Source organism: Cryptomeria japonica, chromosome 7 (assembly GCF_030272615.1).
Source record: "Cryptomeria japonica chromosome 7, Sugi_1.0, whole genome shotgun sequence".
Lineage (NCBI taxonomy): Eukaryota > Viridiplantae > Streptophyta > Pinopsida > Cupressales > Cupressaceae > Cryptomeria > Cryptomeria japonica.
In genome coordinates this window covers 150,337,048-150,353,177 of record NC_081411.1, presented here as the reverse complement: position 1 = coordinate 150,353,177, position 16,130 = coordinate 150,337,048, and the positions used below count along the sequence as shown (strand labels likewise).

At 34.3% G+C, this 16,130-nt stretch overlaps 1 protein-coding gene across 1 annotated transcript; it reads right to left on the bottom strand.

Moving 5' to 3' along the window:
- Positions 1 to 3,148: 3,148 nt before the first annotated feature.
- Positions 3,149 to 6,560, bottom strand: LOC131047212 (uncharacterized). The gene is made up of 2 exons (XM_059208348.1): positions 6,516 to 6,560; positions 3,149 to 6,430 (listed from the first exon to the last, which is right to left on the bottom strand). The coding sequence occupies exons 1-2, from the start codon at positions 6,558 to 6,560 to the stop codon at positions 3,149 to 3,151; spliced, it is 3,327 nt and encodes a 1,108-aa protein (XP_059064331.1).
- Between the last annotated feature and the right edge of the window lie 9,570 nt (positions 6,561 to 16,130).

Sequence of the window (16,130 nt, the reverse complement as noted above, 5' to 3'; positions counted from 1 at the left end):
TCTCTCTTAACACCTTTATGTCTAGAAACATGAGCAACTTCTAGATCCATAGAAATTGATTCATTTCTAGAAATTCCACTAGAGTGTGAATTTAGTAGCTTGATAACAAGGATTTTTTATCAAAAAAGAAGATGCACCATTTGTTTTAGAGGAACCTACTACAATATGTATCATGAGTCATTATGGATTTCTCTTCTTTGTGAAAGAACACATGCACCTCATCTAGTAAGGATTCCAATACACTTTGCAAGGTTGGAGGAGGGGGTTCATGTCTTATCCTCTTTCACATATTTCAATTAAGATGGATTTTTTACCTATAGATTTTTTCCTATTTTACTTTTGAGGGTATGCTCTCTTTTAAGACTATTGAGTTATTTTAGATTCCACATAGGTACCTCTCAATCATTTATAATGTCAAAATAATTCATTGTGTAGTTTAATAGTTCTCTTAGAAACTAACTCTATTATGATAGTTTGGTTTTAATAATAATTTCCATTTATAGTTCAACAATTTTATACTGACAATATGTCACTTGAGGAAGAAGGTGCTATGGCAGGCTATGGAAATTGGTGTTCAAGGGCATATAAGACATATTTAATATAAGATTGTACTAGATAGAGATTTGTGTTAAGTGATTTCCCTATTTACATGTTTTTTTCTATATTAAAATTTTCCTCCTAGTTAATTTGCACCATATCTGTAAGGCTTAAAGACACTAAGGCCTTTCTAGGGTGAGACTTTTCATTCCAAGAGATCTAATTTTCTCGATACTTGAATTGAATCTACTATTACTAAAAAATATTTAATATTATATATGAATATGGAGATATTTTGATTAAATTATTTAATATCTAATTTATCATATTGATGTTTATATTTATGATAAAAATACATTAAGATGATGTTAAAATCAATGTGCTAAATTTCTTGACTAGATTACTATAGTTAAAATATATTTTTTGGCATTTCATTTGAGTTCTATCTTAAGACTGTAGTTTTACCAATAATAAACCCACTATCATATTAAATTAATTCTCTAAACTAAATCTCCAAATTTATATTTTAATGAAAAAAATATCAGTATTTTAATGTCAAATCGATGTTAATTAATTTAATAATAAAATTTGTAGATGAGTTTATACGCATTCATATGCCTTTACTAGGGCCAATTAGGTTATTATTAATCGCATGTCATTGTAACCAAGGAAGGGGGTTTTGGGCTTTCTAAAACATTACAATACATTCTTGTATATTAGTGAGCACCTAAGGCATTAGAAGATGGGAATTTTGAAATCAAAATTATACCCATATGCTAAGGCACATGTCATATCATGATTGATTAGGGAAAAAAAAAAATGAAATTGTACCTATATAGTTGCCTACTTGGGGTTGACCTTTCTTTGTTAAAAATTACATGTCTACATTTTTTCCAAAAACCATATAATCATTGTTAATTATCTACATTATCTTTCAAATCATAATTCAATTTGTGCAAATGATCAGTTATATTATTTAATTATCTAATAGATTCATTATACATATATCATCATCATCATTTCTTCTCAATTATAATCATAAAATATATATGTTTTACATATAGCACACATATATTTGCATTTTATTTTACCAATTCCATTATATACATCACTATCCTTACATACAAGATTGCATTCTCATCATAAACACACCATGTACCCATCCTATAAAAACCATTGGCCATGACCATAAACATATATACCATTACCATTGCATAATAATATAGGCCATTTCCACATCATACAACAAGTCACATCAATTATCATATGAAATCATAATAAAAAACTATAATCAATCATCACATTACTGAAACATAAAGCATCCACAATCCATCACATAAAATCATAAATAATGTGCAAATCATATAAATCATAAATCTCATGGTGTAACTCTCTCTTCATATATATATCATCGAAAAAGGCATCTAGAGTACATCAACACTTTGTATAACACACTGATACACATGTAGAATCAAATATACATAACATGATGACACTATATTTGATCATGGCCCTCTAAGTGAAGGTGGTGGTATAGACACTAAAATAGATCTACTTAATTGAACATTATTAGCCACCTCTCTCTCCTCTAACCACTAGCAATACCTTAGACAATCCCACCTATCCACTCTTTTACCTCCTCTAAACCTCTACAACTACATCCCAAATTCTCCCCCTGCATTAATCACCTACTTGAGAATAGTCAATCTAAATGGCCTGTATATTATTTTATAACCTTTGCATTAACCAAACCTCTCATTTCCCATGACACTAACACCACATGCATTCATCTGAACCTCACTAGTTCAACTAAATCCCAAATTCTCTCCTGCATTATCACCCACTTGGGAATAGTCAATCTAATTGGCATGTGTATTATTTTATAAAAGGCATTCACCAATCCTCTCATGTCACATGACACTAACACCACATGCATTCATCTGATCCTCACTAGTTGCGAGTTTATCTTGAACCACATTGCCCCCAATAATATAAATTCATATCGATACATTTGAGTATACTAAGAGTGCTTGTAAAACCTTATGTTTAAACCTGTTGATTGGCTACATATGCTCTATCTATGTAAACACAATCCATGACTCCACTTTATTATATTAAAAATAAACTCCCGATTTTGAGTTTTTACTGAAAAATTAATATCCCTCAAAGTTTCCATGGAGTGAAGATGTAGTATCAGTTTCACCATAATCTCATTTTATTTTGGCATATCATTAGACTCCTTCTCTTTAAATTTACGGTGTGTTGCTTTGCGCTCCAACATGATACGGAAACTTAAATTGACTTCAAATACAACTGATACCACTGAGACTATCATTAACACTGAATTATCTCTACAAAATACATACTTACGTACATATTACAAGCTCACAGCAAATAAAATTTAACAATGATATATTATAGCTTCAAATTTTTATTCATTAAGAGTGTTCAACAAAAGCTAGAGAAGTAAAATGATTACATTTTCACAAAGTTGGTAGAATAAATGGTTGATCATACTATTCCTCCATAGCATCCATAAGGAAATCCACTAAGTAGTGCAAGATGATAAACATTTTCTTTTTCTGGACTGGCTAAATAGAATAATGTAAGATCAGTTCTTCGAGTTTCTAACTGAGATTTTGACAGAGATGTTAAAATCTGCCTTACCAGTTTTCTTATTGTTGCATTCATTTGTCTGTGCATGCAATTTGTAATTCCTATCATTGCATTCACTTAACTTATGTTCCAGCATATGTTTTTCATCTGTTAAATGGTTGCACAATTCATCATGTTCCTGACTCATTATCCTTTTTTCGTACAGCAGACCTGCAAATTTGCCTTGCAAATTTTCCTTACAAGTACTCCACAAGCCCAATTTTGCATTTAATTCCTTGATCCTATCATTGCATTCTTTCAACTTTTTCTGCAAGCCACTCTTTTGTTCTCTCAATACTGTGCACTCTTTTTCATGATTCTGGCACAAAAAAATTGTTTTGTTATCAAGCTCATTTTGCAATTCTCTTTTCTTATAATCCAAACCTTTCAACTTTTCTTCCAAGTGTTTCTTTTCAGCTCTTAGATTAATGAAAAATTCTTTAAGTTTCTGTCTTGTTGCATTGAGCTTTGCATCTCTTCCTTTCAACTCTACCTTACACGCATCAAACAAAAGTCCATCTTCAATCATTTTATTTTGTAATTCCTTATTTATATCATTTAACTCTTTCAACTTGTCTTCCAAATCATTTTTTTCCTGTCCTAGCTTTGTGCACAGTTCTTCATGTCCTTGGCTCAATACTCTTGTTGCATTGAGCTCATTTTGTAGCCCTGAAACCATGCATTCCAACTTTGTCTTACAAGAATCCCACAGCTGCTTATCTTCAGTCATCTTTGCATTCAGTTTCTTGATACCGTCAATCTCATTTTGCAACTCAGAAATTTTTCCTTCTAAATTCACCCTACAAGAATCCCACAATCTCTGATCCTCAACCATCTTTGCTTTTAATTTCTTAACCCCTTCATCGCATTTTCTCAGCTCATTTTTATCATTTCTGTGTTTGGCGCACAATTCCTCATATCTCTGCTTCAAGACTTCTCTTTCATTAACTGCAGAATCAAGCTCATCTTGTAGCTCTACAATTTCTACTTGTATATCTGCCTTACAAGCATCCCATAAAGATCTATCTTCGTTTATCTTTCCTTGTAATTCCTCAATCATATCATTGCATTGCTTCACCTTATTTTCAAACTCATTGTTTTCTTCTCTTGACTGAGACCACAATTTTTCATGTTTCTTGCTAAACATTCTTGCTTCCTCGACCTCATTCTCTGATTTTGCAACTTTGTCTTCAAATTCTTCCTTACAAATCTCCCATAAGCATCCATCTTCAGCCAGGTTTTCCTTCAATTCTTTAGTCTCATTAATTGATTCTATCAGCTTATTTTCCAATTCATTTTTTTCTTTACTTATTTCATTGCAAGATACTTGGTTCTTCTGAGACAAAATTCTTGATTCATTAAGCTCATTTTGCAGCTCTACAATTGCTTTTTCCAAATTGGCCTTACAAGTATTCCAGACAGAGGCATTTTCAATCATTTTTACATGCAATTCTTTATTCTGATACTCGTACCCTTTCAACTTTTCTTCCAAGTGTTCTTTTTCATCTCTTAGATGAATGTAGTATGTATCATGTTTCAGTCTTGTTTCATTGAGCTCATTTTGCAGCTCTGCAATTGTGCTTTCCAACTCTGCCTTAGATGAATCCCACAAGCACCTATTTTCAGTCATTGTTGTCTTCAATTCCTTAGTTTCATCATCAAACTCTTTTAACTTTTCTTCCAAAAGTATTTTTTCATCTCTTAGTTGAATGTAGAATTCTTCATGCTTCAATCTTATTTCATTGAGCTCATTTTGCAGCCTTGCAACTGTGCCTTCTAACTCTGCCTTACACAAACTCCACAAGCAACCATCTTCAGTAAGTTTTGCCTTCAATTCGTTAGACTCATCATTGGATTCTTTTAACTTATTTCCCAGCTCAGTATTTTCTTGTCTTAATTCTGTGCTCAAATTTTCATTTTCCTGGCATAAGTTTCTTGTTTCATTAAGCTCATCTTGCAACTCTGCAACTCTTCCTTTCAACTCTACCTTACAAGCATCAAATTCAATAATTTTGTTTTCTAATTCCTTATTTATATCATTAAACTCTTTCAACTTGTTTTCCAAATCATTTTTTTCTTGTCTTAGCTTTGTGCACATTTCTTCATGTCCTTGGCTCAATACTTGAATTTCGTTAAGCTGATTTTGCAGCCCTACAGCCCTGCCTTCCAAATTTTTCATACAAAAATCCCACATCTTCTCATCTTCAGTCATCTTTGCATTCAATTTCTTAGAACTATCATTTATTTTTTTCAAATCTTCTTCCATTTTAATTTTCTCTTGCATTAACTGACTGCACAAGTCTTCATGTTTCTTGCTCAATTTTCTAGCTTCATCAATCTCATTTTGCTGCTCTGTAATTTTTCCTTCTAAATTTACTCTACAAGAATCCCACAATTTCTGATCCTCGACCATCTTTGCTTTCAATTTCTTAGCCCCTTCATTGCATTTTCTCAACTCATTTTTATCATTTCTGTGTTTGGCGCACAATTCCTCGTGTTTATGGTTCAACACTTTTTTTTCATTAATTACAGAGTCAAGCTTATTTTGTAGCTTTACAATTTCTGTTTGCATATCCGATAAGCATATATCTTCATTCATATTTCCTCGTAGTTCCTCAATCATATCGTTGCATTCCTTCACCTTATTTTCTAACATATTTTTTTCCTGTTCTAATTGAGAGCATAAATTTTCATAATTCTCACACAATATTCTTGTTTGATTGAGCTCATTTTTCAGCGATTGTAATCCCTGAATCTCATTCTTGCATTCTTTCAACTTATTTTCCAGCTCATCTTTTTCTTGTGCCAATTGAGTACATAAGTTTTCGTGACTCGAGCTCAATATTCTTGTTTGATTAAGCTCATTTTTGAGAGATTGTAATTCTTTACTCTCATCATTGCATTCTTTCAACTTATTTTCCAGCTCATTTTTTTCTTGAGTTAATTGAGTGCATATTTTTTCATGACTGTCATTCAATATTCTTGTTTGACTAAGCTCATTCTTTAGCTCTTCAATTGTGCTTTTCATGGCTTCCTCACAAGAATCCCACAGACTTCTGGCTTCCACAAGTAACTTCTTAGAGGCGTCATCACTCATTTGCAATGCATTTTTCAACTCATCTATTTGTTTTCTTTCACTGGTGATTGTAATGAGTAAACTTTGATTCAGGCTCTTTAAATTTTTCACCTCATCACCTCTATCATCACTTGTATTTACTTTTGTCGGTGCTGGTTGACCCTGCAAATACGTTATATCATTGTAGACTTATTACTTTTCATGGTATCCTATACATTTCTTTCAGTAATTAAGGTTAAACTCTTACCTGTTTGGTATTTCCTTTCCCTTTATTTCCCTTTCCTCTTGCCATGTTGTTATAACCTTGTCACAAAACTTATGTCTTTTTGTCTCCTGTGATATTTTATAACCCTGTTATAAAAGAACCAATTAATGATATCAGATTTTCACAATCTTGTAATTAATGATATCAGATTTTCACAATCTTGTGTTTCTAGATTAGATTGCATCAATATATTGATCTTGATGATGGATAACAGAATGTGGTCTCAAACGCACAATTTAATCTAGAAGCTCAACTATGATAGCGAACTGTCAAAATTGTTTAAACATTACAAATGAACCCTGGAAAATGGCTCAGATAAAATCTAATCTGCAATAGAAGACAAAGCAGAACTCCAGTTTGTTTATAATTCATATGATAAACAAGCAAGGCAACAATTTGATCACATCCATTCACAAGAGTATTCCATTCCCATTTACCTTATATTGTTTTGAGATACAAAACCTACGTCTTTCTAGAATAGGCACGCCATTACCATCAGGAGAACACTAACCCTAACCCTAATACATATCAATATTCACCGTCACCCATGAAGATTTTATCATCTCTATAGCCATGTCAGATTATTTTCAGAAAATGCATAGCCACAACAGATTGTGTTCAGAAAATGAAAGATCTATCCGTCATCAAGACGAAGATATGATCATCTCTATAGCCATGACAGATTAAGACTTATGTTCAGCAAATGTATATTCTATTTTGATACCCTGAAAAATTTATAATGCAGATGGAATTCAAGACACATACCCGAATGTAATTCTGGAGAACTGCTTTACAGAAAATAGATCTTCAAAAGATGGCACTCTGTAAATTTGCGAGAATTATGTGTTTTGCAGAGGGAGATTGAAGTTATATAACTGCCAACTGCAGATTTTGGGAGGAAGGTTGCGTCGTTTCGGCTAAAATTAAAATCCTTAACGAATCGTTTGGATTTGGAATGATTTGGAATGATTTGGAATGTTGATTGTATTTTTCATCATTCACATTATATCAAAAATTATCAAAATATAACTCAATAATTTAATTGCACTTTGAACTTACACAGTTTTGATGACATTGTTATAGTTGGATATAATTTAATTGCACTTTGAACTTACATAGTTTTGTTGACATTGTTATAGTTGGATCCAATGTTAACGAAAAATTATATGGATTATTTTCTTTAAACACGGTTCCTACGGCTTGTTTTCTTGACGAAAATAAGCCATCAAAACACGTGGAACGAAGTTTGAGGTGGTACATCAAGGATGCGATGTTACTCCTCAAGTGTGGGAATAGACTCCCACCGTTTGATGTGGAGCAGTCAATTTTGAAAGTTGTGGAAGGCAGGTGAACGAAATTTCAAAGGTTTTGAAGTTTGTTTATGGTTAAATATAAAAATATAAGGAAAAGTGTATGGAAGTTCTAAAGGAACTTTAACGTAAGTTAGGTTTGGGTCAACATTAGATGGAGTACTTAGTCTTAGGTTTGGGTCAATTTTAGAAGGAATAGTTAGTCTCTAGTACTTGTATCATCTTTATACTTAACAAAGAAATAAGGAATTAAAAGAGGGAAGAAAAAATAAAAGGTCATCATGTTAAATAAGTATAACATATAAAATGATAAAGTATTCAAAATCACAACATACGAGCATATAATTTTATTTTCTAGTATAAAAATAATGATTTTTCGGAGGAGACCATGACAAGGGTTTGATGGATAACTCAAAGATGATCAGGGGTAATGCTAAAGAGACTAATGGGTGTGGTTCGATGAACGGAGAGAATGCAAGAAGCTAGCAAAATGTGTGCAAAGAAGGAGATGTTGAGAAAGATGGCAAGGCCATGGTTGTTTCAAAATAAAAATTTAGCCTTTATGTTCCCTAATGAAGTTATTGATTCTATAGATGATTGTCGGCATAGATTTGTAATCTTGTGTTTTTAAGAGGAATTCATATGGAAGTCGATTTATATAGATGGGGTAAATTAAATTTAGAGAATACTTAGAAATGAACAAGGGTAATGCTAAAGAGAGTGATGGTTGCGGTTCAATGACGAGAGAGAATGTTGGAAGCCAACAAAATGTGTGCAAAGAAGGAGATGTTGAAAAAGAAAGCCCAAGGCCATGGTTGTTTCAAATTGTGAGAGTGAAGGTAAAACTTTAGCCTTTATGTTTCCCAATGAAGTTATTGATTCTATAGATGACTGCCAACATAGATTTGTAATCTTGTTTTTTTAAGAGGAATTCCTTTGCAAGCCGATTTTTAAAGATGAGCTAAATTGAATTGGGAGAATAGGGGATGGAAGATTCAAAACTTGAGACACTTAGGGAAAGGATAAGTATCATGTACTTTTAAATCCCTAGAGAACGCACAAGTTGTTTTACAATATGGGACTTGGGTAATATGTTGTCAAATATACTATCTCCATGCTTGAACCTTAGACTTCCATCACGAAGGTCTCTCAAGAGCTCAATATCCAATGTGGATTGAACTTCCTTTTCTAAACCTTTCCTTTAGAATATTTTTGAAGGAATTAGTTTCTCAACTCAAAAGAGTTATCTTGTGCAAGAACAACATAAACAAATTTACTAGTTTAAGGGTACATTCTTGAGCCTATATTGAAATAGACTTGAATAACCAACTGCCTAGGAAATATTAATCTAATTGGTCCTAGGTTTGAGTTCTACTAGTGATTAGTCTAGTTAAATAAGCCTAATGCATGTTTCTTTTGTTGTCAAGGTGGCCAGTTGATAAGAGACTTTCCAATCATGAAGAACAAGTGTGTGCAACCTACAACACCCAGTCCCTGCAATTCGCGAGCAGTGCAACCCCCTTATCAACACTTTGGCCCAAAGGATTCACCTTCTTCTAAAAACCAGGTTATGTCTATCGCTCTTCTGAAAACTTTAATAAAGAAATCGTGGTTGTTGTGTCATCTTATAAGGATGCCATGTATTTGGATGGTTGGAAGGTAGTAAGAAAAAGGAAGGAATTGTTTGAATTCGTTGTGCCTTAAAGTAACTCTTCTGCTCCTCAAAACATTTCCTCATCAATTCAAGCATGAATTGCAAAATTATTTCTAGGAACATTAGAGGGATTTATCTTCCCCATTGTAAGTATAGCATCAAGTACAATATTGCTGAGTGGAAACCTAATGTTATCTTCCTTCAAGAAGTCAAACTTAGTGGCCCCTCTCCTTACTTCTGCTCTCTCTAGTGTTTAGAAAACTGCCACTTTTTTTCATACACTTCATAAAGATGGTAAGGTGGTGCACAATTTTAGGTTTTTATTCTTGGATGAGAAAGCTTGTTATTATGAATGGTGAGAATCCCTCACATAGTTGTGTGTGGGCCTTGACCTTCATTAATGGCTACCCTATTAGTTTTTGCTCATTTATGCCAATAATAATGCAAAAGAGATATGTGAGCTTTTGGACTAGATGGCCAAAGAACTTCCCAATGTTGATCAATTTATTGGCAGAGATTTTAATATCGTGGAATTTTTGAATGATCGCAGTTAGAAAAGCCATGCTAAGATGAGTAATGAAGAGTTTGATAAGTGGTTGCATTGTGTTGGTAAATAGATTTGTCCCTTTCTTGAAATCCTAACAATTATCTTCCTCAAACAAAAATATAACTTTGTTTTGCCCTTCATAAAAGGAAACAAAGTACCAACAGTTGGATGAATTGATCAAAATTCAACCTCTACATTAGAGGGAAGCTCCTTGTATGATTTGAAATGAATTTACTATACAAATGAAATGCTAATAATTTTTACCATAAACCATTGAAAGGCTTCAACATTCATCTATCAACACAAATAAATTCCTTCAAACTAAGAACATAGAAATTTTTCCAAAAGAATTTTAATGAGAGTTCACAGACTCTAATATACAAACATGCTCACTATATAAATTCAAAGCACAATAGAGGCTCAACAATACTGAAGGTTGATCGATACTATCTCATGCCTCACAGGGCAAGGGGGATCAAGAAAATTAATACGTGCGAGTCTTCTAACAACTAATGATAACCATCAATTGAGGAAAATACAGAGATAACTTATCATAGAATTATAGCATGCCCATAACAACTTTCTCAAGAAAGATTATTAATCTTCAAACACACAGATTCAAAGATTGCATAACATAGCACTTCATTGATAATCAACCATTGTATTTTCAAACAATTTGTATGAGAACCAAAATATTATCTGCTACTCCTAAAAATCACAGTTTTTCGGAACCCATACAAAGACAAGCTTTTCAGCTTAAGTAGCCCCCAAGCTCATAGTTTTTACATAATCAAATTACATTTTACTTTTGATCAAAGTTAACGAAACCATTTATAACAATAGGAAAGATAACTAAATCAACACCCACTATGAGGCTGACACCTCATCCTTGGATTAACTAAGCTTCCACTATGGCAGAAGAGGTTATGGATCTACCCTGCTTTGCCACAGAACCACGCCATTCCAGGTGTGTTGCTGAGAAGTTCAAGATGAGTTGAAAATAAGGAAGACCAATGTGTTGGATTCTCTACTTCCGCACCTCTTTGTCCATGTTTACCTATGCTACTTTTGCCTTGTGAACCTCCAAATGGTCAGAAAAGACTATGAGCATCGATTCTATCCTTGTCACCTTTGAGAAGTCATCTTTGGTCAAAGGTTTCATCATTTGAATGAATTGAATCATTTCCTAAAAGATCTTGGTCATGTCCACAGCTTCCTTAATTATCTTGGTGCCATCCTTCATGAGTTGGATGTCAATGCACTTGAGATTTATCTGCATCATCTTGATCAAGTCTGTTAATCCTCTGACCAATTTGGTGGATTCTTCATGACCTTTCTTGATGATCAAGTTGCACCACTCCACGTTCTTGTTTGACACATACAATACATTATCATTTAGATTCTTTGTCAATTTTCTGGCCAAGAATTTCATCACCCCATATTTTTGTATATCATTTGTGCAAGGACTGCCACCCATTTGATCCTTTCTTTCTCCCAAGCCACCGTTTCTAGTTCTAGTTCCTTGCTCACAATTTCAGCATCTTTATAAACTTTCAACAGATTAACAATATAATCTTATCTATGTTGCATAATAAGGTCCAACCATTTACTAAACATTTCTGTAACTACTCTATTCCTTTGAACCTGGTCTAAAATTTTCTAGTTGGCTAGAGATTTAGAGTCGAATGATACCAGTATCTGTGAAAATTGTTGAGGGTTTGGATTATGGATGGAATTGATATACTCAACCATCTGAGTAACAACTTGCTTTAGTTATCTTTTGTCTTTTTCATCCTTCCATATTCTTGAAATTATCCTTTTTGTGGATGATTCCAAATACCTAACATCCACAGTGCGTGAAGCAACCCCCAAATCTATCTTTTCCACTGCAAAATCCTCCTCAGTAGCTTTTTTTGCATCTTTTTCTGGAATTGGTTTGGCTATTTTAGTCGTCTAGTGACTTGTTTCTTCATCTACTTCGAGCATTTCCTGCGTTTTGAGTTTCTTCGGCTTTGATGCCTTTCCCAAACACCTGCACACCATATCCTCCATTGGGATTGTAACCAGCACCACACTTCATTCCTTTCCGACAGTAGCTTCCAACCATCGTGTGCATTTGTAGGTTCTTTAGGTGGAGGAGTTGTTTGTATATCTGGTGGAGTGACAATGACCAAGGTATTTATGGGATCTTGTCGGACTTCCTCTTCCTTGCTCATATCCATTTATTGCATCTCAGGCTCATCCAGATCCTGTGGATCCATTATTCCCTTAATCTATTCACTAGGGTTTAGGTCTACAATGACTTGTTTTAGAATGGGCTCCCTATTCTTCTTTTTACTCCTGGACCAAGTTACTCGAGCAATTGTGAGACCCGATGGCGACCTCCTTGATCTCCTAGGTTGGATTTTTTCAACAATAGGACTTGAAACACCTACAACATTAACAATTTCGTTAGTGGAAGAAATGGGAGATTGATTCACAATGTGTGAATCAATTCTTAGTTCATGTGAGGACATGTGAGGTCCCTCCTTAAACTTTTGGCTTCTTAACCATATTTCTATTCTTCTCACAACATTTAAGGTTTCCAATCAATTTTTGGAATTGGTTTTCCTTGAACCTCTATGTCAAATGCAGGATCTAAAACATCCTCTCCTGTATCTTCTGATACTCAAGATATATTAATTGGAAGCTTCATTGTAATTATTTGCTGCAGAGTGAACCTTGACCAGAATCTTCTCCTTACCTCATACTCATCATTGCAATTCTCCTAGTAATCCTCCAACTGAGGCTCATGACAAAAATGACTACCTACATTTAGGTTTTCAATGGAATAAACCATACTGTCAAACTTTCTCCTTGCCACATATGGTTGCAGGTTCATCCTCTTAAATTCTAATTCTAGGTTTAGGGCATCTCATATAGATTTGCATCTATAGTATCCTAGTTCAATAGGGAATACAACTCCAGACTTGCCCTTTGTTCCTAGTCTTTTATCAATGTAAGTCAACTTCCTACTCACCTCTATAAGTACATAGTTGTCAAAAGTATACCCAAGTAGCTTGAATGGTTGGCCCTCAAAACCACCTACCCATAGGTAAGTAAACCTAGGAAATTGAATAAATAAGCTACCATATATGGTCATGAATTCCATTGGTTCAACAAACATTCTCTTGTTCACATCCCCCTAGAGTTCAAAAGCAAGTTTTCCCGTGAAGACTCCATTCCACCTATCAATTTTCTCAACATGTCTTTGTTGTTGTAATAGGGGGTAATAATTATACACTCTCATTCCAACTATCCAGGGTTCATTAGGCAAACCAGGCCAATCCCTTATACAAGCCAGTATGTAGAAAAGATAAGATGACATATAAAAAGCTGACATTCCCACAAAATTGCTCAAACCTTCATGAAGTCCTTCTGCAATTACCTGAGACCAATTGAGATACCTATCACCAAATAAAACCACCTTAATGAAAAAGTACATCCAATCCTCCCAGTAGAAAGAATGTGAGTTTCCCTTCTCTGTTCAAAAGTATCAAAATATCTCACACTTTTGTGATGAAGTGCTCTCTAGTCATGGGCTTTGGTAGCCATGACCCTCCTTTCTGAATTTTTAGGAGCCAATTCCTAGCAATCATACTCCTATACTTACTCTTCTTTTCTGAGAAATAGGCATACGAATTCCCAATGGTCCAATCCTCATACTTTTTCTTGTGCAGAATTCCCTTTGCCGCCATTACCGTTTCTCTATTGATATTGACTAGCAGCTCACCATTACTATTTTAGATGCATTTGTTCTCTCTATCAGATCTGTTCATGTAGGCCATCACCAAATCCAGACACAGTGCGACAAGCGGGAACACAACAGCTTCCATGAGACTGCTTTTCACTATTTTTTTCATCAATGAACCGGTTTGAGAGTTCTTGGCTCTTTTTAAGAAATCCCCTAAATATACTTCTAACCAAGCTTCAACAATATTGGCCTCATACTTCCTATCTATACTTCTAACCAAGAAATTCTAAAACAAGGCAAAATTCTACTCCAACAATTTAGAGATTTTCTTTCTATACTGATAAATCTTCAAAACTTAAAGAAACACAGCTTAGGAAGAATCATCTAAACTTGCCTGTTACCACCATGAAAATTGGAAATTCCTCAAGAAATTAGAGTTGGTTTTACCTTCAGTGCCTCCAATTTGCTCAAGTATGGTAGCTGCAATCCTCTCAACTATGGAAATAAATTCATACATTTCCTTCAATTAAGCGAGAAAATATCTATAAATCCACACACTTCATTATGATTTACCCAAGTGTGCGAAGTAATGGTGAAATGACTAAAATCGGACACCTTCTTAATTATCCATCACTTCCGTACAAGTAATTGATGCACTCATGATTACTTTCCATATTTAGAATTTTAAATTGTCGAATAAGGGAATATTCCTTCTTGTCGTGCTTCTTTCATTTTCATCAAAAAGCCTTAGAGTTAGTTTTGAAATGAACTCATGAACCTTGAACCATTTGACAAAAAGTTCAACAGTTCAAGTTCATTTAGGAAATACAACAGTGGGTGAGTGACACACAACAATACCAAGAACGAGCGACAACAATGACTATTAAACAAGAATCTTGAACCATTTGTACCGCTTGATATTTGGTTCAAGGTTCAAGACCACAAACCAACTTAAAATATATGGACCCATGCTCGTTATACAACGATACATTGCCGCGACTCACAAAAGGCATTTCAAACCTTGAACCATTTGACAAAAAGTTCACGGGTTCAAAACTTCAAGACATAAAAAAAAGCACACTTGTTCACACAATGACAAAGACCACAAATGACTCTCTTCTAAATGTGCTTTGAACCTTGAACCTTTTGAATTTTTTTTTTTGAAAGAGTTCAACGGTTCAAGTACGAAGGAAAACAAATGACCCGACGAAAGTAAAGGCACAAAAAGGCAACCCGCGAGTATGAACATTTAAAAGAGAAAATTGCAAGGGGGAACTAACATCCGCTTTGACTGGGGACTAGAACTATGAAGGAACTAGAAATGAACTCCAGAACCTCTGGTTTCACAAGTAGACTTTATTTAAGGACTCAAATAGAAACAAAAAATAGAAAAGACACGAAAATACAAATCAACCAAACACTATATACAAAACCATGAGGGACTCTCATTTATAGTTGATATAATTTCAAATCTTGACCATTATAGGTTAGAGGAAGAACAGTACCATCCAGATATGCAAGTTTGAATGAATTCAGTCCTTTTACGTCATGAATCAAGAATGGTCCTTTCCAGATCGATTCGAACTTGGCATGTGCTCCTTTGGGTTCTCTTCTTCTGTGCCAGAGGAGTACCTGATTGCCCAGCATGAACTTTTGCGACATTTATTGCTTGTCGAATATCTTCTTCACCCTCATCTGGTGCTCTATTATCTAGTCCACTAGTTTAGCACTTTCTTGATTAATTTTCAACAAGTGCATAATCTGCTTTTCTAGGGAATTCTATAAATAAGCATCTTCAAAGATAGTTTGTAATTTAGTGGTTGCCAGTTCCAAAGGAAGTGCTGCCTGAGCACCTACACCATAGACTAGTTCAAACAGAGATATCCCAATAGCCCTCTTTGGCGATGTACGGTCAGCCCAAAGGGCTTCATACAGTTTTTTATGCCAATACTTAAAGTTTTCACTCACTAATTTTTTCATGATATTAATGAGGCCTTTATTACTAGATTCAAATTGACCATTTCCCTGATGATAATAATCAAAAGAGTGAGCAAGGAAGATTCCATGGTCATAGAAAAATAAAGAAATTTTGGCAAAAGAGAAATTAGTAGCGTTGTCAACCACAATTTTTAGTGGGACCACAAATCGAACCAGGATGTTCTCTTTCAGAAAATTATAAACAACCTCTGAGGATGTCTTTCATACCAGAATGGCCTCAGCCTATTTAGTAAAATAGTCTATAGCTGTCAATATATGGGTATGTCCTGCACTAGAGGTAGGTGTCAAGGGACCATTGAAATCCAAACCCCATTACTTGAAGGGTTCATCTACAACCACGGGTCAGAGTGGTAAT